This window comes from Colius striatus, chromosome 1 (assembly GCF_028858725.1).
Source record: "Colius striatus isolate bColStr4 chromosome 1, bColStr4.1.hap1, whole genome shotgun sequence".
Lineage (NCBI taxonomy): Eukaryota > Metazoa > Chordata > Aves > Coliiformes > Coliidae > Colius > Colius striatus.
Genome location: NC_084759.1, coordinates 108,867,682 through 108,890,034, shown reverse-complemented (window position 1 = coordinate 108,890,034; position 22,353 = coordinate 108,867,682). Strand labels below are relative to the sequence as shown.

At 45.9% G+C, this 22,353-nt stretch overlaps 1 protein-coding gene across 10 annotated transcripts in view; it reads left to right on the top strand.

Annotated features, from left to right (window-relative positions):
• The window catches only part of BCL9 (BCL9 transcription coactivator), a 31,711-nt gene extending 9,752 nt beyond the window's left edge, over nucleotides 1-21,959 (top strand). For 6 of the 10 annotated variants that reach the window (XM_062002765.1, XM_062002777.1, XM_062002749.1 and 3 more), the window contains 8 exons: nucleotides 6,211-6,297; nucleotides 9,246-9,552; nucleotides 11,094-11,410; nucleotides 12,328-12,517; nucleotides 13,053-13,152; nucleotides 13,591-15,820; nucleotides 17,668-17,928; nucleotides 19,802-21,959. In XM_062002765.1, the coding sequence (XP_061858749.1) occupies nucleotides 9,500-9,552; nucleotides 11,094-11,410; nucleotides 12,328-12,517; nucleotides 13,053-13,152; nucleotides 13,591-15,820; nucleotides 17,668-17,928; nucleotides 19,802-20,919 (4,269 nt within the window). In that variant the 5' untranslated portion in view covers nucleotides 6,211-6,297; nucleotides 9,246-9,499 and the 3' untranslated portion in view covers nucleotides 20,920-21,959. Of the gene's footprint in view, nucleotides 1-5,002; nucleotides 6,298-6,375; nucleotides 6,419-9,245; nucleotides 9,553-11,093; nucleotides 11,411-12,327; nucleotides 12,518-13,052; nucleotides 13,153-13,590; nucleotides 15,821-17,667; nucleotides 17,929-19,801 lie in introns of those variants that run through there. The other 4 variants (XM_062002797.1, XM_062002805.1, XM_010209889.2 and 1 more) reach the window with 4 other exon arrangements.
• Nucleotides 21,960-22,353: the final 394 nt, after the last annotated feature.

The window sequence follows — 22,353 nt, the reverse complement described above, 5'->3', positions numbered from 1 at the left end:
CTTCCCTCTCTGCAGATTAGTTTCTAAAGAATGGGCTGCTGACAAGCTTGATACAGATGTTTCTTAGCTATGGTTGTTCATGCTGATGTCCCTATTTGAATTTCAGAAAAACTAGACCCAAAGAAGTAAGAGAAAAAGAGATCATGTCTGGCTCCAAACACATTACCTACTGCAGAAAGCTCAAGTGTTGTCCATTAGACTCCTGCCTGTAATGCTGACTGATGCTGGGGCTGTGAACTACTTTCATGGTATAGTAAGCTGCAGAAGCCTGTATTAGAGAAATATTGTTAAAACACTTAATGAAAAATCTCTTATTGCTAGAACTTTTGATCTTTATCAGTGTTAACAGTAGTAGGAACTCTAGAGCAGACTACCTGCTAAGACTAGAGCTGCTAAGGTAAGTGACATCCCACGTAAAGTGCTTCAGACTCCAACTATAATGTACATAGACTGCTCCCAGCATTGCTAACATAGGTGGAGCTGAACTGATGTTGGCAGCTGCCCTGAAGAACACTGAGGCAGAGCTGAGGTTGATGTGATGTCATGGTGTGTTACAGGTTACGCAATAGCATGCCCAACACCCTGGCAGCCGTCCGGCTGACCTGTACCTGCAAATGCCACTAATGCTGGCAAAGCTGAAATGGTGTGAGTAGCAAGGGACAACGTTCATAGCATTCCTGTGGAGAAGCAGATAACTGTAGCTTAGGCTTTGCTGTTTTTTTTTTTTAGGGTTTTTCTTTTGTCTTATTTTTTCCCCTAACTGATTTCTGGAAACTGTAGCAAATTTTACCAAAAGATTGTTCTAGTCCCAGCTGGATGAGTAGTTCAAGTTGATTTGTTTTACATAATAGCAGCTGGGAAATGGAACGTGAGTTCAGGTATCTGGATGTGTACACCTTGAATTTGCTCACCAGTGTCCATAAGTGTCTACCTCCTCTGTTACTTGGGAAAGAACTGTACAAAATCAGAAACTGTCTAGGACATCTGTTGATCCCCAGTGTATTAAAAACACACTGAAGTGTTGTTAGATACACTAAAAATGAAGTTCAATGGGTGTGTAGTTGTCTTTTTGACAAAAAGTTAGTGTTACAGCTCTTAAAAGTCGTGATTATGAGTGTTGGAAAATATTATTTTAGAATGATTTATGTAAATGGCTATAAAGGCAGCCTTTACGTGATGGCTGCTGTTGGTTATCTGTGTACTTGTCAGAAGAAGGAAGAGTAGTCAGTGGAGATACCATTGTCTGAGAGCAGGGGATGGTTACGTGAGAAATGTCATAAACCACTTGATTCTCTGAGCTTTTGGGTTTGTACTGGGCTTTGTCAGTGATTGTTTTGATTACAGTTTTTTAAAGATAGAGAGCAAAAGCTTGGACTTTCTTTGTCCTGTTTTGAACGGACTTTAGGACAGACTAGTTCTTTGGGAAATGTCTGTATGTGTGGTGGTAGAAGATGGGGGAAAGCGTGGGAGAAAGTATCTGCACTATCTTACTCAATATATGCAGATGGGCAGGCACAGGTAGACTGCAGAGCTACATTATGTGACCATGCATGGTGGGGGGTTAGGTATATTCTTAGAGTTTCTGGGAGGTTTATCCCATGGTCTTAATTTTTTAATTAATCTGAAATACTTGAAGGGATTTCTCTTCCTTGTAATAGCATAGGGTCTTGCCTGCTCTTTCCCTGTCTGTGCTTGTAAGTCATCAAGGTGTTAATTTTAAGTGAGCCTGCCTTTGCTCAGTCCTTTCTATGTGCTTCTAGGCACAGAAATAGTTTCAGGCAACAGAGACAGACAGAGAGATGGATATATCCACCATGTGTACAAGCAGAGTTGTTTTATCTGCAGAAGTTGTAATGGGACCGGTGAAGATTGTATAGTCCTCACATTCCTGTAGCAAAATGAGTTTAGGTGACAAGTTCTCAGTTGTTCTTTATATTGTGAGACAGCTCTGGTACAAAATCGTGAGGAAGGGGGTAATGCTGCACAGACTTGGGATTAACAGTGATTTCTCTGATGTGTGTAGGGAGGAATTGACTTTGGGAAACTGTGAGGATTTAGCACATGACAATGTTTTTTACTGTCAATATATCCTGAAACATTATGGCCTTTTCTACATTTATAAGTTAGGACCATCTAGAAATGGGTGACTGTCTGCGAGTTGCTATCTAATCAGCTTAATGCTAACGAGTTAGCTCTTCATGTTGAGAAAATGGTTTGTAAGTAAATGGGATTTGTGGTTTATTAGAGAATGACAGAACATGACATTCTCCCCAAATTGGCAGCTGTTTCAGATAGAGTATTGCCCATGTAGCATATGAGGTGCCCTTGGTGCAAGTGGCCATTGCCTTTACAGCAGATGCAGCACATGAGCAAATCATCCAAGGGTTTACTCTGTGATGACTATGTAGTCTTGTTAAAGCATGAGGTCTGCAAACATTGCAGTGGAAAGAGCTGGGACAGAGTATAGTTGGGCCAGCTACTGATTGACAAGTAGACTTGTGTTGTGTCCAGACAATACGCAGATTGGTAGTCTCTTTGGCCTCGGGAGTTCTTTAGATATCAAATGTGTTTTCTGTCCTTGTTTAAGAAAAAGAGCAGAGGGACCTGGCAGTAGAAGGATGCAAGTGTGTTTGAACAACCAGCTTAAACCTATCCATACCTGTGCTATCAGTCACTGCTGCCTCATTTGTGCCAGCACCAGTGAGCATGTGGCCACCTGGCTGGTTGAAACAGGAAGCTTGTCTCCTGAAAATCAATCATGTCCTATTTGGAGTTAGTTTTTAGCTGGGTCACAAGTGCTAGTGATGGCTGGAAGGGATAGAGTTGAATAGATGGAGGCTGGTTAAAGTTACTTTCCTGGGTGCAGCACATACCTGGTGTGTAGCCAGTGAGGCAGCATTTTTGACAAATCTCTTTGAATGCTGATAGATCCAAAACTAGTTGTATTGCAAGCACATGGTTTATGCATTTATGGAAAAGGATGAGGAAGACAGCTTTCACTAAGAAGTAGGGGCAGACTTAAAGATGTAGTTAAAGCCCATAGTGGAGGCCATATCTAGAAACTGGGACTGGTCCAGGGGATCAAAGAGTGTCCTGTGTCCCTGTATCAAGCGTCTTGGGGAGATGTGTGGGGGTGTAGAATAGTCATGTCAATTTATCTATTTGCTTTTACTTTTATATGATCTTAAGGGAGTCTGATGGTTCAATAAAAGCATTGAATAACACTTCCTGCATCCTTTTTGTTTCCCAGTTGCAGTCTTTATCAATGAGCTGTGTAATCAAGTACTTCATTAAACAGCAGCTTATTAAAAAGTAACATGTGCAGTTCATCTACAAGTATGCAAAATAAGCAAATGCTTAACAAAACTAGTAAGTACAGCACGTGGTGAAAAGCAGCAGTAGGTCTTGGGGTGTCTGGGATGTCGTGGAGTCGCCTCTTGCCAGTGCAGCTGTTCTCTTTCTTATGTGGCTGAATAAGGGTCAGAGAAATAAGATGTGCTCTTCCCAGTACAATTGCACTGAAATAGCACCAGCTGATTCACTGAGGGGAACCACACAGGGACTCAACTGGTGCACATGCAGAGGTTTCTTTCCTGGGGGCTGTTGGGATGCACAGTTGCCCAAACAGCTCCTGCTGCTGTAGTTCTTGGTCCCTCCTGAAGCTACTACTCTTGCCATAGCAGTCTCATACTCTACTCTCTCTCTTTTCTTGCCTCTTCCACTGTCACAGCTACAGTTCAGGGTGCTGGCTTAGCTTGTGTTCAAAGTTGTCATTTGTTTTCTGTAGCAGCAGGTCTCTAGCCTTTTTTCTTTTTCCATGCTGACTTTGGGCTCTCGCCACCCTCAGTCCAGCACAGACTGACAGTCTCAGAAAGTCCGTGAGGAAGAAAGAAGTGTATTCTTTATTGTACATAGAGAAAGAGGTTTCTTGCCTTTAATGCTTTGTGTCACAGTAAGGCCACAGGTTTGATACTTTTATCTACTTGGTATGCCTTTATTTCATCTCTCCACATTCTTCTTCTCAAAGAGGGAGAAAGACTGAAGTGAATTGTCAGTAACTGCAGCTGTTCCTGCTGAAGCAGCCATAATGTTGTACGCTGCCAAGTACCTGACCACTTGTCACTATCAGGCTTCTGCAGTTTAAGGACATAAAGGGGGAATAAGCTATTTTGGATGTGTCTTTTTCCTTCTATTTACAGTACAGTAATGTGGGTGTTAGTTCACAGAAGTGCAGGAATGATTCATGAATAAGTTACTGAAAGGTAAGCTAAGATGTGCATTTATGTCTTGTTAGTTGCTCTGTGGTAGCTGGTTGTATACATGAACTCACCCTTTTGCACTTAAATTTGCTGTGAGGCAAGTTGTCTTGTGCCATCAGTGGGCTAAGACCATGTAAGTGCGCAGCAGAGACACTGAACTAGGGGATGGAATTATATTGGGATAACTGTCTGGGTAGCCTTAAAGATGGATCGTGTCTGATCATTTGTGTGCCTCTGGCAGTCCTAGCTGTGGTCTGTAAGTCTGTCCTGCTTTGGTCTGCCCTACCAAGTTGGACTTGAACGTTTCAAGCAATAGAGTCTTGACAATTTTCTGTGATAGGTTCTCTCCATCCTATTGCAAGTTGGTGTTGCCATGTTTTCCCTTTCAAAGGAAAAGGTGATTTCTGTTCCTGCTTTGATAGAGGTGTGTCAGTATTGGCACTGACATGGCTTAGCCTATATTGTTTTCTTGGGTGGGGTGAGAGAAAGGGGAGAGGAGATACAACTGGGTAATTGGATTCGGGGATGATTGTGCTGCTATGGTAGGTTTTACTGGATGAAGCAGCTTGTTGGGATAGGTGTTTGTTTCAGCTTCTGTCTGCAGGTGTGACTTGGCTAGATAAGGATGGTCTATCGCGTTGATGATTTCATTGTTTGATTTGGCTGGTCTGGGTGGAGATTGTAGCTGCATTGTTTGGGACTAGCTTTGTAGTTCAGTTTTGTTGAAGTAGATTACATGGCAGTGCATTGCTACATTATTAAGGTGAAGCTGCAGTAGATAATAGTTGGAGAGTGTTGGAGGGAAGAAAATATGCACAGTTTCACAATGCGTAACTAATTAAGCCTCGCAACTGCTCCTGTGTTCCTGTTGAGAGATCTGGTCAGCAAAATGTGTTGGGATTACACAAAAAACCTCTGGTAGTGCTTTCAGTTTGCAGTTGTACTTTAACTGCAAGGCTGTCCGTGCTGTGTAAATAGCTGAGAGTGCTCTAAGAGACCGTGCTGGCACCAACAGTGTGAATGTTGTCTGGATTCATACAGTTCTTGCAGCCTCTCCAGTTTTCACAGTGGATGAGGGAGAAGCTGTCGGCTAGCTGCCCTGTTGTTCTTTGCTGACCATTAAGCTGTGCCTCAGCATTCACTTTTTCTTGTGTTATAGAACTTTCAGGCACTTAAACTTGGTTTGGCATGTGAGTGAACATGAATCGATGCAGGTTTATCTCCATTGCTGAAGGTGTGGCTGATCAGTTCTTGGGCCATGAACTCTTTTGGACCTGTAGGAAATGACCATAGTTCAAGGTGGGACTAGCCCCTCTGTCTTGGAACAAGCTTGCAGTATGTCTTGGGAAGGTACACAGTTGGATTCCCTTCTCCCTGTAGTGTAGCACAATGATGTGAAGCAGGAGCTGCTAAAACAGTAGACGGCGCCTCTTCCCTCTCAGACCTGCCTGGTTTTTCCCTAGATGTGACCGGGCAATTGCCTGGCGTTACCTGATGTTTGATGTTTTTTATTTATGTGTTGTCTTGCTGTGGAGGAGGTTGTATACGTCAGGCACAGGGGTTTGGCAGAAGTTGCTGTGCTCACAGTGAGGGGAAGGTGAGACTTTGAAGAGAAGTGGATGCAGAGAAGGGGAGGTTATGTGTCCAAGTTTTACACCAGCTTCTCAAAAAAATGAGCTCATGGGAATGCAGCTAGCTCAAATGTGGGAGTGCTAAAGCAGATCTGATCTATTTTTCCTCTGTGTACAGCATGTATCTTCAGACTCTTCCAATCTGATGGTGGCTTTTCTGGTGCTGACAACTTTTGCCAGTCTGATCAGAGGCTCTCACTTATCATTGATTCAAAGCAAGTTTTGATTTCTTGGCTTCTGTGGCTGTATGCATGGGAGGGACACACAGCTTGGATGTGCATTCATGTTGGTGAAGCTCTTCCTCTCTCTTCTTTTTCCAGGTGATCTTTTCTTGTGAGACTAATGGTTCACAACTCATGGCCTCTACAATGAGTACTGCTGTGTCGTGACACCAGGGGTCTTGCTTGGTAAGCTACTTGTTGGAAAGGCAAGGACCTGTCACATCTCCACAAATGTGGGTCCCTCTCCTTTGCCTCTGAGGTTTCAAGTAATTTTAAGCTGTCCAGATTGTAAGCTGCAACCAAGCAGGTGAGGCTATTTTTCACCTGTTCTCACCTCCTTCTTTGAGCTTGCAGTGGCACTGATGTGGTTATGTGATCAAGCAGAAGGCGGCACTAATCCAGCTGAATAGTGATTTCTGCTGTTTCCCTTGGGTTAGTTCCCATTCAGATCTTTCCCTAATCTGGTCAGGAGAGAGGTGGTGAGAATGAGTAGCCAGTTGAACCATCCCTTTTCCCTGCAACCATTGTCTGACATACCTTCAAGCAACCTTGAAAACAGGGCATTGGATGTAGCTTGCCAATGTCTTGAAAATTGGCTTGACCATTCACTGTCAGTGACCCTAGCTCTAATTTTAGAGCAATGCTAAGGGTTTTGCTATGGCAGGCAGACTTCAGCTGCAAAAATACATTTCTATAGTGCTTTTCCATTATTGAACCCTAGATTCTTGGACATACATATGTTAGAAGTGCATTTAGAAAAATTGTAAGGCATTCAATTTCGTATTATAAAAGGTGGTACGTTCCCAGTGTGCAGAAATGAGAAGCCAAGGAAGTTGAGTGGCTGTTGAACCACCGATGAATATATTGATGTATCCTTTATAGCTCTCTCTAGTAAGAAGAAATTTAAGCCGAGATTGGAAAATACAGTTCCCTTGCAGAGCACATCAATTCTAATAGATGGAAGATATGTGTACATAGGATAATAAAAATGGAGTTAAAAAATTGGAGGGTTATTCCCCCCCACCATGAAGTATTTGAAAGTTTAGTGATGTTGGAAATAGTGTGCAGCCAGTGTGATCCTGATTCCATTCTTCGTGTTTTCTCATTGCACTGTGCAAGACTGGGAGTCTGAGAAAATTCACATTGTATCATAAAAGGTAACAAGATAACGCATAAATATCAAAAGTGGAAAAGCAGAGGATGAAACAACTTCATCCCACTGACATCTAAATCCTGCTTTTAGCATTGAGCTCTGGTCACTTTAATGCTATTGTTCCTTTTTTCTTTTTTACCTGAAATTTACAGTATTTTTAGTCATACTTTCACCTTAAGTGAGGACCCCAAAGTATCACAGAATTCCATTGACTTTCATAGATGTGTAAATCTCTCCTGAAAAATCTCTTCTGAAAATTAGGGTTGGGTTTTGTTGATAAGGTCATGATTTTGTTGTCAAAACAGACATGGAAGCCAAATTTGCATGCAAGGATGGTTTAGATACTTGCAAAGATGTTCTCTCTAATGTATCTGTATAGCACCAGCTACAGTTATGGCATGATAGTAGTAACAATAGTAGTAGAGTAGCTCCAACATGGTTCTCAAAATCAGTGGGATAACCAGCTGATAGCACCAGAGGGGCATAAAGATCTTGCAGAATGTGTGGCTCAGAGTGGAGTTCATCTTATGCCTAATAGGCGGCATTAAAGATGAGACCTTTATTGCAGACTCATTCCCCATGTTAATGGGTTTGTGCAGCACAATGCATGTGAGAAAAGGGAGCAGGGTGATTTCTGTGGCTCCTGAAGGAGACATGGTAGAAAAGAGGATTTTTGGAGATGATATGGAACTTCATGGAACAGCTGAAGTGTGGAGCACTGTTAAAGTACAGCAGTACAAAGAAAAGTGTAATGACACAACCTTGCAAAAGAATCAATTTGGGGAACTGGAAAAGCATGGTGCCCAATACTACAGGTTGCTGATAACTCTCCTTGGCCAGAAGTGATCACATTGTGCCCACATTTCTTAATCCTCTGGTGTGACGTAAACCAATTTTTGTTTTCTAAATACAAGTTGAAAAGTAGTTTCTTCATAAAATTCAAGATACGCCCTGTCTGGTGAGATTTATTTTGTTTCAATTGATATACACAGGAAGAAACTGCTTCTTTGGTGCTGAGAAGGAATACTGGGAGTATTTACATTTGAATAATATTTAACCAGCAATGCTTAATACATTAACAATAAATCTTGGTCAGATTCTAAATTAAGCAGATTTGCATCTGAGTAGGTGAGATGAACAGGAGAGATTTTGTTAAAACATAAACAAGACAGAAATTTGTTCCAAAATAATTTAGCCCAAAGAACATAAACAGTAATGTTCAACCGTTTCCTCCTCCAGAAACGGTTTTATGTGCCTTATTGCCTGTGTCATGCATATTGTTTCTTAGAAAGAAGATGAAAAGGTGCTTTTTTTTTTTTTTTCTAAAAAGCCTTAATAGCCTGTATAGTGTTGCTGAGCAAATTTATAGGGGTAGTTCTCTAGTGATCTTTTGGCCTTTTTAATAGATACGATGAGTGACTAACTGCTGGTATTTTCAGAGTAATCACAGCATAGCTGGCTGCTTACAGGTGGTCAGGAAGGCATTTTATTTTATTTTCCTCCCTTTGTGCAACCCTTAGCACACATCATTGAACATATGTCTAGTTATATTGGACCAAGGAGACAAAAGATTTGAGAGGAGTTTATGTTCTTAAGAAATATCAGATTACGGTCATTCACAGGGGGATTCTGGCTAGCTAAGTCATGTCAGGGATTTGTGTTTTGGCTTCCTACTGACTTGCTGTGAGGTGTCTTCAGGCTGAGCACAGATGCAGAATCAAAGTGTCCAGATACAAGTTGTTTTGTTGATTCCAGAGTGATTTGCTTCAGATGAAGGGAAGATGGCCTCGCTGCCTGTAAACTAAATGGCCAGCCAGGGCTGCCTCTGGTTTGAAATGCAGAGGTGTGCTGAGCCATCTGAAAGCTATTCTCCAGTATCTTCTCAGTAAAGGGCGTAGGAAATAGCCATTTACTGCTTCACACCAGCTTGGGAAGTTCCTCACTGGTTTTCTGTTCTCTTTTTGTGGGGTGGTTTTAACAGCGTGCCCTGGAGATGCGAGACTTCCCCTGGGCAGCAGGAGGCACGCGTCTAGAGAATGCTGGAGCTGCAGGAGGGAAGCGCCCAGTGCAAAACCAGAGAGGAGCAAAGAGAAAAAAGGCAAGCAGACAGCCAGCATTGAGAGAAGCAGGTGGCAGAAAGTGCTTCGACGCTGCCTCTGGCGGCACACTCCCCAGAGGAACTTGACGAGAGTCCATCTGCATGCGTGTGAGACTGTGAGCTCAGGATTTCTGTCAATGCATTCCAGTAACCCCAAAGTGAGGAACTCCCCGTCAGGCAACACACAGAGGTAAGGAGAAGAGCCTGCAGTCAGCTGCTCTGGATTGGTGCATGATCGTCTCCCTGCTCTGCTGCAGCATTAGTTGGTGCATGTGGTCTTCCTTTGTGCTCCCTTTGTACCTGCCGAGTACTTGAGCACTGTCTGCACAGTGCTGACAAGCCTTCAGGTTTGCTCAGCTCTGGATGAGCAGAAAGCTGTAAACCCATGAGGTGCAGATTCTCCATTCCTCATACCTTCCATCAGGTGTCTGAATAGGCTGTAGGAGAGAAAACATGCCGTTTTCTATCCACTTTGTTGTTTTGTTTTTTTTCTTCCCCCTTTCTGTTTCCCTGAGGAATAGTTGAGCAGCAGCAGGTCTCTCTGTACGTTCACACAAAACACTTCTGCCTGTATTACTGGCCTGCACAGCCTAGAGAACTGATCAGCTGTGCACCGAGATCCTCTGCATCATTCACCTGCCAGTGCAGCAGGTCAGAACTCTCCTCTGCTAATTTGGAAGGAGAAAAATATGGAAGCAAAGCAGTGTCCAGAACAGTGTTCTGATTGACAGCATTCTCGAGTTTGATTATTTACTCCTATAGGTCATTTGGAGCTTAATTCAGAAGGAATTATTCTGAGTCAGATATCTGTCCAAAAGAGGAAACGTCTGTGTGAGTCCCACAGTGAGGGTGCTAACGAGTGCTGCCTTTTGGAAGTGGTAGTGACAATGAGAAAACACAAGGCAGGAGATCTGACAGCAATGGAGTAACTGGAGGGTGAGGAGGAAGGGGTGACTAATATACGTCTAAAGCCTAGAGGAGCAAAATATTTTTAGGATGCAATTTGCTGAATGGAAAAGGGAAGGAAAGACTCTCCTTTGGTAGATTAAAGCAGCTTCATCTGCCCCATTTTGCAGGAGTGTGCAGGGAGTCAGTATCCTTCTCTTTGCTTATTCAGAGGCAGGTTGTAGCTGGTTTAATTGTTTTCACGGTCAGAGGTTTGTGTTTTCCTGGCAGCTCGCCCCAATGTATGATGAATGCTGCAGTAATGCTGGGTTTTCCTTGTGCTCCCTGTGGAACTGGATAGGGAGGCGCAAGGGAGGGGGTGTGTGTGGGGAGTTCTGAGTGTATTGGAGCTACAGTGTATAGTTGGGGTCCATGAGAGTGGCGAGGTGAACTTTATTGTGCCTTGTTTGTTTACTCTGAGCTGGTCTTAGTGTGAGGTGCTTCTCTGTGCACATAGAAACCGTTGTCTTTATTGACAGAAGCCCCAGAGGTAGGTCCTCATGTGACAGCAGTTTCTGGGATCTGGCAGGTCTGTAGCTTGCCCTGGTGCCTTCTTGAGCAATGAGATCCCGTCTTGGATAATAACCCTTTCAGGGCATGTTCAAAAAAGCACCTGCATGACTCTCAGCTTGCAGGCATTTTTTATTTGTCAGCAGTTGTCTTGGCTTGCAAAGGTGGCAGCGGTTGTTTCTGCTTCTCTCTAATCTGTTCCTACAGGGTTGAATGAACCAATGGTGTGATTTGTCACTCTTCTTTTTTTCCTTTTTCTTTTTGCTCCATCCCTAGTAGCCCCAAATCAAAGCAGGAGGTGATGGTCCGTCCCCCTACAGTGATGTCCCCATCTGGCAACCCCCAGCTGGATTCCAAATTTTCCAACCAGGGCAAACAAGGGGGCTCCACCAGCCAATCCCAGCCCTCTCCCTGTGACCCCAAAAGTGGAGGTCACCCCCCCAAAGTGCTTCCTGGCCCAGGTGGGAGCATGGGGCTGAAGAATGGGGCTGGAAATGGTGCCAAGGGGAAGGGGAAGAGAGAGAGGAGCATTTCGTCAGACTCCTTTGAGCAGAGAGAAGCTGGGACTCCTAGTGATGACCCCGAAATCAAAGGTATGTTTGCTAGGATTTGTGTGCAAGTGCAGACGATTAGTCTGAGTCTTCTGTGAGATGGAGAATCCCTCTGCAAGTGTTAGAGAACCACAGACAAATAAATGTTTCTCTAAGTTCCAGCCAGTGGAGTCTAAAGGTCTTGAGAGCAGACAAAGAGGAGAGGTTGTCAGAGCTGGCATTGGTAAACGTCCTGTTCACGCTCAGTTAAAGTGCAGATCTTACTCTGGTGGGAAAGTTCCTTTGTAACTCTGAAACTCCCCCAGAGGATTTGAAAGTACAAATGCAACCTGTTGGTTTCCTTCTGGCCTTTGACCTTTCAGGAACTGCTCTGTTGTAACTGGGGTTTTGAACAATATGCAAGCCTGTTTTGTCAACACAGATACATAACCTGTAGCACCCTGACTGGTAACACAAGCCAGGGAGTTGGGATTTCTGTGTTCTGTTCCTGGCTCCAATATTGCTTCTGAGAGGCAGCGCAAAAACAGGCTAGGTGTGCAATTGTCCGTTTTCCTTTGTTGGCCATTTACTAGGCCACTTGGCTAAGGTGACTAAAGGGAAAAAGAGTAAAGTTTTCCACATAATGTTCTCCTTAGATGCAGGTATATTTCTATTTGTTCATTTTGATGTGTAGTTTTTCTGCTGTTCTGTGTGGCCGTTATAGAATTCAAAGTGATCAGCTCTGGGGACTATCACTTGTCTTGGAGAAGGACAAGATAAGCTTTCTCCTAGTGGTGCCTGAAGGACAGCATGGTATTACAGAGAGGATGCCCGATGTGATAGGAGAATTGCCTTTAGTAGTGCTTGAGGGAGAAGTGGGAAATTTCAGAAGGGGAAAAGCTCTGATCAGTTTCCAGAAATGGTTTCCAAAGAGCTCCCACGGTAGTGATTCCACTCTTTTCCTCATTCTACCCTTCCAGACTGCAATTCTGCTGATCATGTGAAGTCCCAGGAGTCTCAGCATACACCACACTCCATGACTCCTTCAAATGCTTCAGCCCCAAGGTCTTCCACACCTTCCCATGGCCTGACTGCCGCTTTGGAGCCAGCAAGTGGGCAGAAGACTCCATCCAAAGTGGTTTATGTCTTTTCTACTGAGATGGCCAACAAGTAAGTAGATAGATGCCTGAATGTCTTCAGGCAGCAGGGCTTGTACTTATGCTCCCTTTTTAAGAGATTCTCAAGTGCACTTTCTCCATCAAGTGGATTCTTGTAGCAAAAAGTCATTACTTGTTTTGGGGATGTTGAAGGGACTGGAGTGGAAAATGTCACTACCTCTTGCCCCCTGAAAAGTGGTTGTTTATTCCTCCCAGTTGTGGGGTGGTTTGGATTTTCTTGTTCTGTTTTTTTGGTGGGTTTTTTTTTTGGTTGGTGGTTTTTTGGGTTTTTTTTTTGGCAATGCTGGTAGATGTTGTTTTGCAATCCATGCAGTGAGTAGCAGCCAGGATAGTTTAAACTGGGACATGACCCCAGAACACCGGGTTTGTAGATGTAAGCACTTTTCTTTTGCTACTCATCAAGAGTAAAATGTGCATGGTTAAGTCTTTCTCACTTCTGCCAGGTGAAGAATATAAGGGAGACCAGATAAGAAAAAATGAGTATTAGCTTCAGTTGGATATGTGTATCTGTCTGTCCATCTTTGCAGGGCTGCAGAAGCTGTGCTGAAGGGACAGGTGGAAACCATTGTGTCCTTTCATATCCAGAACATCTCAAACAGCAAGGCGGAACGAAACACTGTACCCTTGGTAGGGAATACCTGCATGTGGAGGGGGAAGGGAAATGGTAAATGTGCTTGTGTGTGTGCTTCAGAGAGACAGGTCAGTATTTACGCTCTGAAATAAGTTTTAGGATGAAAGGAGAGAGGCAGTTGTTAATTCTTTTTCAAATAAATTTCTCATATCATCCAAATAAGAGCCTGAGTCTTGCAATGTTTGAGTATTGTATTTCCATCCCACTGCTCAGGCAGAGCTAGCTTAGAAGCAAGGGGTACCTGCTGTAATGCTTGAATACTATAAGTTTCTGCATGGCCAAGGTGCTGCTCTGTAGTCACTGCACAAAGGGTACCTACCCTTCCTTGCAAAGCATGGGCTGGTAGGGTTGAGACATGACATTTTGTTTGTGCTGCTGATCACATGACATGGCTGTATGAAGAGTGAGTGATGTCATGTGACTTTCTCTTCCAGAACCCCCAGATCACTGCACTTCGGACTGAACCCAAGCCCCTGCCGCAGCCCCAGCCTCCTGCTGCCCAGGACCAGAACCCTCCCCAGAATGCCAAAATGCAGCCGACTCCACCCGTGTCAGCGCCGGTATCCAAATCCACTGGCCCCCCGTGTCCCATAGATCAGGACAGTCCGAGCGTGGAAAACAAAGTGATGTCTGTGGGCAGCCCTGCCAACTCTACCCCGTTGCAGACAGAAGGATTTGGGCAGAGTTCAACCCCCAACAACCGGGCAGTTAGCCCGGTTTCCCAAGGTAGCAATAGCTCTGCTGCAGATCCCAAAGGTCCTCCCCAGCAGGTGTCTGGTGGGGACCCATCCAGTTTGGGGGAAAATCCAGATGGACTGTCCCAGGAGCAGCTGGAGCATCGAGAGCGCTCGTTGCAGACCCTAAGAGACATACAGCGCATGCTCTTCCCTGATGAGAAAGAGTTTGCGGGAGGGCAAAGCGGGGGCCCACCCCCAAATGCTGGGGTGCTGGATGGTCCTCAAAAGAAACCTGAAGGGCCGATACAGGCTATGATGGCTCAATCCCAAAGTTTAGGCAAAGGGTCAGGGTCTCGGACAGATGGAGGGGCTCCATTTGGCCCTCAAGGACACAGGGACATGCCTTTTTCCCCAGATGAAATGGGGCCGCCACCAATGAACTCCCAGTCAGGACCAATAGGCCCAGACCACCTGGACCACATGACTCCCGAGCAGGTGGCCTGGCTCAAGCTGCAGCAGGAGTTTTATGAGGAGAAGAGAAGAAAGCAAGAGCAGGTGGTTGTGCAACAGTGTTCCCTGCAGGACATGATGGTCCATCAGCATGGGCCTCGTGGGGTTGTCCGCGGCCCTCCCCCTCCCTACCAGATGACCCCTGGGGAGGGCTGGGGACCTGGGGGTCCAGAGCCCTTCCCTGAAGGCATGAACATGTCACACTCTCTGCCCCCCAGGGGCATGGCCCCACATCCCAACGTGCCTGGGAGCCAGATGCGCCTGCCTGGTTTTGCAGGAATGATGAACCCTGACATGGAGGGCCCCAGCGTCCCGAATCCTGCCTCTCGACCTGGGCTTTCAGGAGTCAGTTGGCCAGATGATGTGCCAAAAATCCCAGATGGCCGAAACTTCCCTCCTGGCCAGGGCGTCTTCAGTGGCCCTGGCCGAGGGGAGCGGTTCCCTAATCCGCAGGGCCTGCCTGAAGAGCTCTATCAGCAGCAGCTGGCTGAGAAACAGATGGGCCTCCCTTCTGGCCTAAACATGGAAGGCATCAGGCCCGGCATGGAGATGAACAGAATGATGCCCTCCCAGAGACACATGGAGCCTGGGAACAACCCCATCTTCCCTCGCATGCCGGTGGAAGGGCCTATGAGCCCTTCCAGAGGGGAATTTCCGAAAGGAATACCCCCACAAATGGCCTCCAGCAGGGAGCTGGAGTTTGGGATGGGCCCTGGCACCATGAAGGGGGACATGGGCATGAATGTCAGCATGGGCTCCAACCCACCCCTGGTCCCACAGAAGCTGAGGGAGGCAGGAGTTGGGCCGGAAGAGATGATGAAGCTGCGCCCCGGTGTCTCGGAGATGCTCTCCTCTCAGCAGAAAATGGTGCCGCTGCCGTTCGGGGAGCACCCGCAGCAGGAGTATGGCATGGGTCCCAGGCCTTTCCTTCCTATGTCTCAGGGCCCAGGAGTCGGTCTCCGAAATATCAGAGAACAGATCGGGCCTGACCAAAGGACTAACAACCGGCTCAGTCACATGCCGCCACTACCTCTCAATCCCACCAGTAACCCTAATAGCCTCAACACTGCTCCTCCTGCACAGCGCAGCCTCGGCCGCAAGCCCTTGGATATCTCTGCAGCCGGTCAGGTGCATTCGCCAGGAATGAACCCTCTCAAGTCCCCCACGATGCGCCAGGTCCAGTCTCCCATGATGGGGTCTCCCTCGGGGAACCTCAAGTCCCCTCAGACACCCTCCCAGCTGGCAGGAATGCTTGCGGGCCCCACTGCCGCAGCTGCTGCTGCCTCCATTAAGTCCCCTCCTGTCTTGGGGTCTGCTGCTGCTTCTCCTGTCCACCTCAAGTCTCCGTCTCTCCCTGCACCTTCTCCTGGATGGACTTCATCTCCAAAGCCTCCTTTGCAGAGCCCTGGGATTCCCCCAAACCACAAAGCGTCTCTCACCATGTCTTCTCCAGCCATGCTGGGGAGTGTGGAATCGGGTGAGTGCTGCCTCTGCTAGCCAGGTTTGGCTCTTGAGTTTGTATCAGCTTACCCTGAGGTGTGCAGCAGGGGGAGGGAGGAGGTTTCTTGCAGGGTGGCAGAAGCTAGAGGGAGTCTGGTGAGTGGAGTGCGAGTGCTTTTCCTCTTGTTTTGTTTGTAAGTTTGCACTGTGCTTCCTATGTTTTGAGGTGAGGGCTGGTCACTCCAAGGACATAAAAGTGAAAAGGATGATGTCGAGAGGTGTGAAAAGATGTGAAGTATTGTGAGAAATCCCTCCTCGGAGAGATTTTTTGCTCTTCAGCCTTAGCTCTGGGTGGTTGTAGCTTGGTGGTCATCCTGCTGATGTTCTGAAAATGCTTTGAGATAAAAGGCTCCTACAAAGACAGACTGAGCATACTCAGGCAGTTGTGTATCTAGCTACATTTCAGGTACGGTTAGTGTTTTCTAGATTGACCACCACAGACAGGGAGGTGTGCAAATATTTGTTCAGGCTTCAAATGTTTTGGAGAGAGCTAACCACCACCAATATATAGTATTTGGTAGCACACTGGATCTGTGCCATGGCAGGGACCTCGGGGGTGCAGGGTACCTTATCCACTGCTGAACGTCTCCAGCGTGCCGCTGCCTGCTCCTTCCTGTTCCCAGAGCCTCCATCCAGGTTGCCAGTGCCACAGTCCCGGGCTGCCTTCACGTGCGGAAGGTCTCTGTGCTGGAGCCGTTTACCCACGTTGCCCTCTAGTGCTGCTGCTGCGGGTAACAGCAGAAACCCGGAGGTGCTGGCCAGGGCAGCGGGCACCAGTGTCAGGGAGAGTAACCCCTTGCACCAGTTGTGGGGGTTCCTGACTGGGCCTCTCTGCTTGGGAAGGGAGCCTGGATGTTAGTGTCTGTTGTGGGTGCCCAGCGTGAGTCCAAGTGCTCACAAGTCAGAATCAAGTGCTTCAGTCTGTGTCAGATATGCTTCATGAATGCTTTTACATGCAGCTCTTCGAAAGCATAAATGTTTTGGCATTTCAAAACCACATTTTTTTTTTGGATCCTCTGTTCTCTATTCTTGTTTCCTGTTTCTGGGAAGGGGCTAAAGAACACGCAGGGAGTTTTCATTGGCAGTTCAACTTCAGTTTAGCATCTTTCCTTCGTTTGTGATCTGAGTGGCATGAAATTCATTGGTGAAAAACAAAGGAGATTGGAAGTTCAGTGAAGTTATTTCTAGTTTTGGGACAGAAAAGGATGTTAAGCTAGTAGTTGAAGAGAAGGCTTCTTTAACTGGAATGAGCAGTAAATATGTGTATATAAAACCTGAAACAAAACATAAACTGGGAGTTTTACTTGTAGCTGCTGATGCATCTTGTCAGAAATCTGCTTACATGTCTCGGCATAATATCTGCTACAGCTTTCATTATGTCTTTTGTGCTTGTTTGATGCCTCCCAAAGAAAAAAGGAAAGGGGTTACAGTTGGCAGTTGGTGAAGGAACAATTCATTGACTATAGATTTTTTATTTTTATGGCTGGACCTGGTACCTAAGGCTGTCAGCAGCGTGTGGAAGCTTAACAGTAGGATTTTTGAGATTTATGTGATAATTCTTCATGTAGATTTGTAGAGATGTACAAAAGTTCCAGTAGAAGCGTAGAATCCAGGATAAGAAATGTTAACCATCCTGAGCATTAGGCCTGTTTTTCTGATTGTTTCAGAGGCATTGACTGCATTATCCGGGTGGTCTCTTGAAATAAAACGGTTTTCTAGTTCTTGAGATTTTTAGAGGAAAAGGGTGGGATTTAAGGAAAAACTGGTAAGAACGAGAAAAAAATAATCTTTTTCTTTCTCTCTTTTTCTTTTTTTTTCCCTAAGGTGGTCCACCTCCTTCCACGGTCAGCCAGTCTGCTCCTGTGACTCTCCCTGGAAATCTTCCCTCTAGCAGTCCTTACACAATGCCTCCAGAGCCGACCCTCTCCCAGAATCCCCTCTCCATTATGATGTCCAGGATGTCCAAATTTGCCATGCCCAGCTCTACACCGCTCTATCATGATGCCATCAAAACTGTGGCCAGCTCGGATGATGACTCCCCTCCAGCACGCTCCCCAAACTTGCCACCTATGAACAGCGTACCAGGTAAGAAACTCAAAGAAACATGAGCCCAAGCTATCAGGCAATATGGTGGGGGGTAACATTTATGGAAGCTTTGCCTAATTATGATGGTGAGAGAGGAAAAACCTTTAAGAATGTAGAGCCATGAGCTGGTTTTGAGGAACGTACTTCCAGTTCTCTGAAACTGGGAGGTGGAAATTGTCCTGCAACACTTTTTTTTTTTTTTTCCCCCTGTTCAAAAAGTGTCTTAAGAGTCTTCCATATTAGACACTTTCTGATGTATAGGAGAGATTTTCACTTGGGCAGACTGGAATTACTTGTCTGAATGAAGGGTGCTTATGGGAATAAGGGTCAGACTTAGAACATGTTATCCAGAGAAAGCCATTTTTCCCTTGTTTTAAGGCAGTGTCATAGAAGCTTCACAGGTATTTTGAGTTGTTTTCTTTTGACACTGAATCATTTGGTCTTTTCCTGGGTTTTTGGATTTCCTTCATTACAGAATAGAGTGTTAGAGTACTTTCTTAAAACATCTTTTCATGTAGGGAATATGTAATGGCAGGTAACTTCAGCCAGGACTGAGGGAAACTGTCCTGGTCACTACCCGAGAAAGCTAAAGGAAAAGTAAAATAAAACTTGTCCTTTTCAATTGTCTTGTGGATGAGGTTGTTTAGTCAAGAAATCCAGTCACTACTGATAGCTTAATGTTCCTGCCTACATATTTAATGCAAAAGTAGACCATAGCCCCTCCACGCAATTGAAAAAACATAGTTGAAAGAGGCGATGAGTGAATGCTTCATGAATGGCAATTAGCAATGAATTCTTGATGAGTTTACCTGTAGCTTTGCCGTCTGTTTCATGCAGTAACAGAGTGGCTGAATATACCTGGAGAAGCTGGCTAATTGAATAAGTTCATGATGATAACTCAGTAACCTCATTGATTGTCATCTCCTAGTCTTATGAGGGTTACCTTATTTATCACTGCTTGTGTTTTGAAGGGAGATTCAGTCACTTCCCAGTGGACAGGTGTCCATATGCTGATAATTTGCCACAGACATGTTTGTTACTGCCTACGTCATCTATACTGCCAGCAAAGTAGTAAAGGTATGGGTTGGGTTGAGATCCTACTTAGAGTGTTGTAGTTCAAGCCGAGCCAGCAATGAAGCCCCAAGCAGCCACTCACTCACACATCTCCTGTAGGATGGGGAGAGGAGTCAGAAAAGAAAACCAAGACTTGTTTGTTAAGATCAAGTATAATAGCTAAAATAAAATGTAGTAACAGTAAGAAGAATAAAGTATAATAATAGAATCTAAGAGAAAGAGAACCCAAGAAAAAGACAAGTGCTGCCCAATGCAGTTGCTCCCCACCTGCTGACCAATTTCTCTGCTGGGCATGACCTCCTATGGGGATGGAACAGCCCTTTGGCTAGTTCAGGCCAGCTGTCCTGGCCATGCTCCCTCACAGCTTCTTATGCACACCCTGGCCTTCCCCCACCCGCCCCAGCCTGCTCACTGGTAGGGCAGGGTAAGAAGCAGGAATGGCCTTGATGCTGTGCAAGCACTGCTCAGCGATAACCAAAACATCCCTGTGTTATCAACATTGTCTTCAGCATAAACCCAAAACATAGCCCTGTAGCAGCTACTAGGAAGAAAATTAACTCTATCCCAGCTGAAGCCAGGACACAGAGCAGGCTTTAGCTGCTTTTTGGTGGGGCAGGGACATACTCAGGGAGGCAGCTGTGCAGGTGGCATCAATTTTTCTGATAAAAATAACATTTTTCCAAAGCCATTACTGATGTGGATGGGTATGCGAACTTGGTAACCTTGCAGAAAGCTCTCTGACAGCTTTATTGATTATTATTGTCTGTTACCTAAATGTGATTCCTTATTTCTTCCCTAGGAATGGGCATTAATTCTCAGAATCCTCGAATTTCAGGTCCAAACCCAGTGGGTCCAATGCCAACCCTTAGCCCAATGGGAATGACCCAGCCTCTTTCCCATAACAACCAGATGCCCTCTCCAAGTGCTATGGGACCCAATATACCTCCTCATGGGGTCCCCGTGGGACCCGGCCTGATGTCACACAACCCGATGATGGGGCACGGTTCCCAGGAGTCTCCAATGGTACCTCAAGGACGCCTGGGCTTCCCCCAGGGATTTCCTCCCGTACAGTCGCCTCCGCAGCAGGTGCCATTTCCACACAACGGGCCCAGCGGTGGACAAGGCAACTTCCCAGCGGGAATGGGCTTCCACGGAGAAGGACCTCTGGGGCGTCCGACCAACCTGCCCCAAAGTTCGACAGATCCAGCACTTTGCAAGACTGGAGGCCCTGGCGGTCCAGACTCCTTCACTGTTCTCGGAAACAATATGCCTTCGGTTTTCACCGATCCAGAGCTGCAGGAGGTGATCCGTCCCGGAGCCACAGGAATACCTGAGTTTGACCTGTCCAGGATTATCCCGTCGGAGAAGCCCAGCCAGACACTACAGTATTTCCCTCGTGGGGAGGTGCCAGGCCGCAAGCAGCCGCAGGGCCCTGGGCCTGGGTTCTCCCACATGCAGGGGATGATAGGAGAGCAGACCCCGAGGATGGGACTAACGTTGCCTGGCATGGGGGGCCCTGGCCCAGTGGGAACTCCGGATATCCCTCTTGGGACGGCTCCGTCCATGCCAGGTCATAACCCGATGAGACCGCCTGCCTTCCTGCAGCAAGGCATGATGGGGCCGCACCACCGCATGATGTCACCAGCACAGTCGGCGATGCCCGGCCAGCCTGCGCTCATGAGTAACCCCGTGGCTGCCGTGGGCATGATCCCGGGCAAGGACCGAGCCCCCGCGGGGCTGTACAGCCACCCGGGCCCTGTAGGGTCACCTGGTATGATGATGTCAATGCAGGGCATGATGGGACCCCAACAAAACATCATGATTCCCCCCCAGATGAGGCCCCGAGGTATGGCTGCTGACGTTGGCATGGGAGGATTTAGCCAAGGCCCTGGAAACCCAGGGAACATGATGTTTTAAGCTGCTACCGTAAGACTGGATGTTCCGATCCTTGTCAAAATGAGATTCCAAGTCCTGAGGGCTTTTTTGGGAGCTTCAGGAGTACAGTTTGGCCATGCAATAGGTGAAAAGAGACCAGAGGACGCTTTGGGAAATCTCGAATGTATGGAATTACCTGAAAAAAAAATATTCATTTTAACAGGTTGGTTTTTTTTTAAGATTTATTTTTTAAAAATTATTTTTGTGGACTTGGGTATCCCGTGACGGCACCTGCTTTGAGAATCTGTAGCTGTATTTTGAGAATTGCCATTTGTCACAAGTTGCACCATTCTCTGTATGTTTACGTCCTTCGGACTGGCTTCTCCCAGGACTCTCGGTTATTTTTGGGGTTTTTTTTTGTGTACTGTACTATATTGTAAAAGGGATTTTAGCAGAGACTTTAGTCTTTGGGGTGAGAGGAGAATGGGATTCTAGGCTGTTTACTTTAGGTGGAGAATCCATCTTCAGAACTTCGGACTATTTTCCTTCAACTCCAATGTATAGAAAAACCAAACTACGACCTCAGAGCAGAGTATTAATGAAAAGCACAAAAAGGAACTTAAGTTCAGTGAGGGGAATCTTTTAAAAGAAATAAATAATAAGTTAAGGACATATTTTTCAAATTATGGCGTGCTGTCCAGCACCTTCTGTCTCTCCCTCCCACTCTTTATTAAATAGGCCTCTCTCTCTCTCTGTCCCTCTTCTGTCTCCTCCTATGGCAGCTGCAATACATTGTGTTATTTTGGAGAGTAAATCTAGAAGAGCCTCTCCTCACGTGGGGACTCTTCCCACTTTTAGGAATGGGCTGGACTTGGACACTGTTACATCCTACAGTAGTCTCTCTCACTGTTTCCTATTCTCCTTTTCTTAGAAACCCCAAGTGATTTTATTAATGTGGGAGTGGAACAGACGCTAAAAGTTATCCAGGATTTTTTTTGTGGTTATTTTTTTTTCCTCCCCAGCGTAAAACGTTCTGTGTAACCTCCATTAAATTTGGTACAAAACCACTCGCCAGGGCTGTGGTGTCAGAAAAAATAAAATATATTGTTTCTTACAAAAATGAACTGTTTTCTTTATCCAATCCAGTTGTTTCTGTGTACATCAGACAGCTGACCAGATGACTTGTTTCCTCTTATGATCACAGCCAGCCTAGAGGCCAGGTGAGGTAAGCTTTGGCAGCTCCTAAAAGTCTGGTCCGTAGGCAACCGCGTTCTTCTTGTGAGGCACTTCAGTTCGCTTAATCCTGAACTGAGCTTGTTTTTCCTGGGAGTGAGGTTTTACTTCAGAATGCCCAGAGGTGATAGTTAAAGTCTTTATTCCTCAATTATTTGAGGCTCAAGGAATAGATGAAAATTGTCGTCTGTGTCGCTTCTTCCTGGTGAGTGTGTGCAGCGCTACAAGGTATGTGGTTTTGAG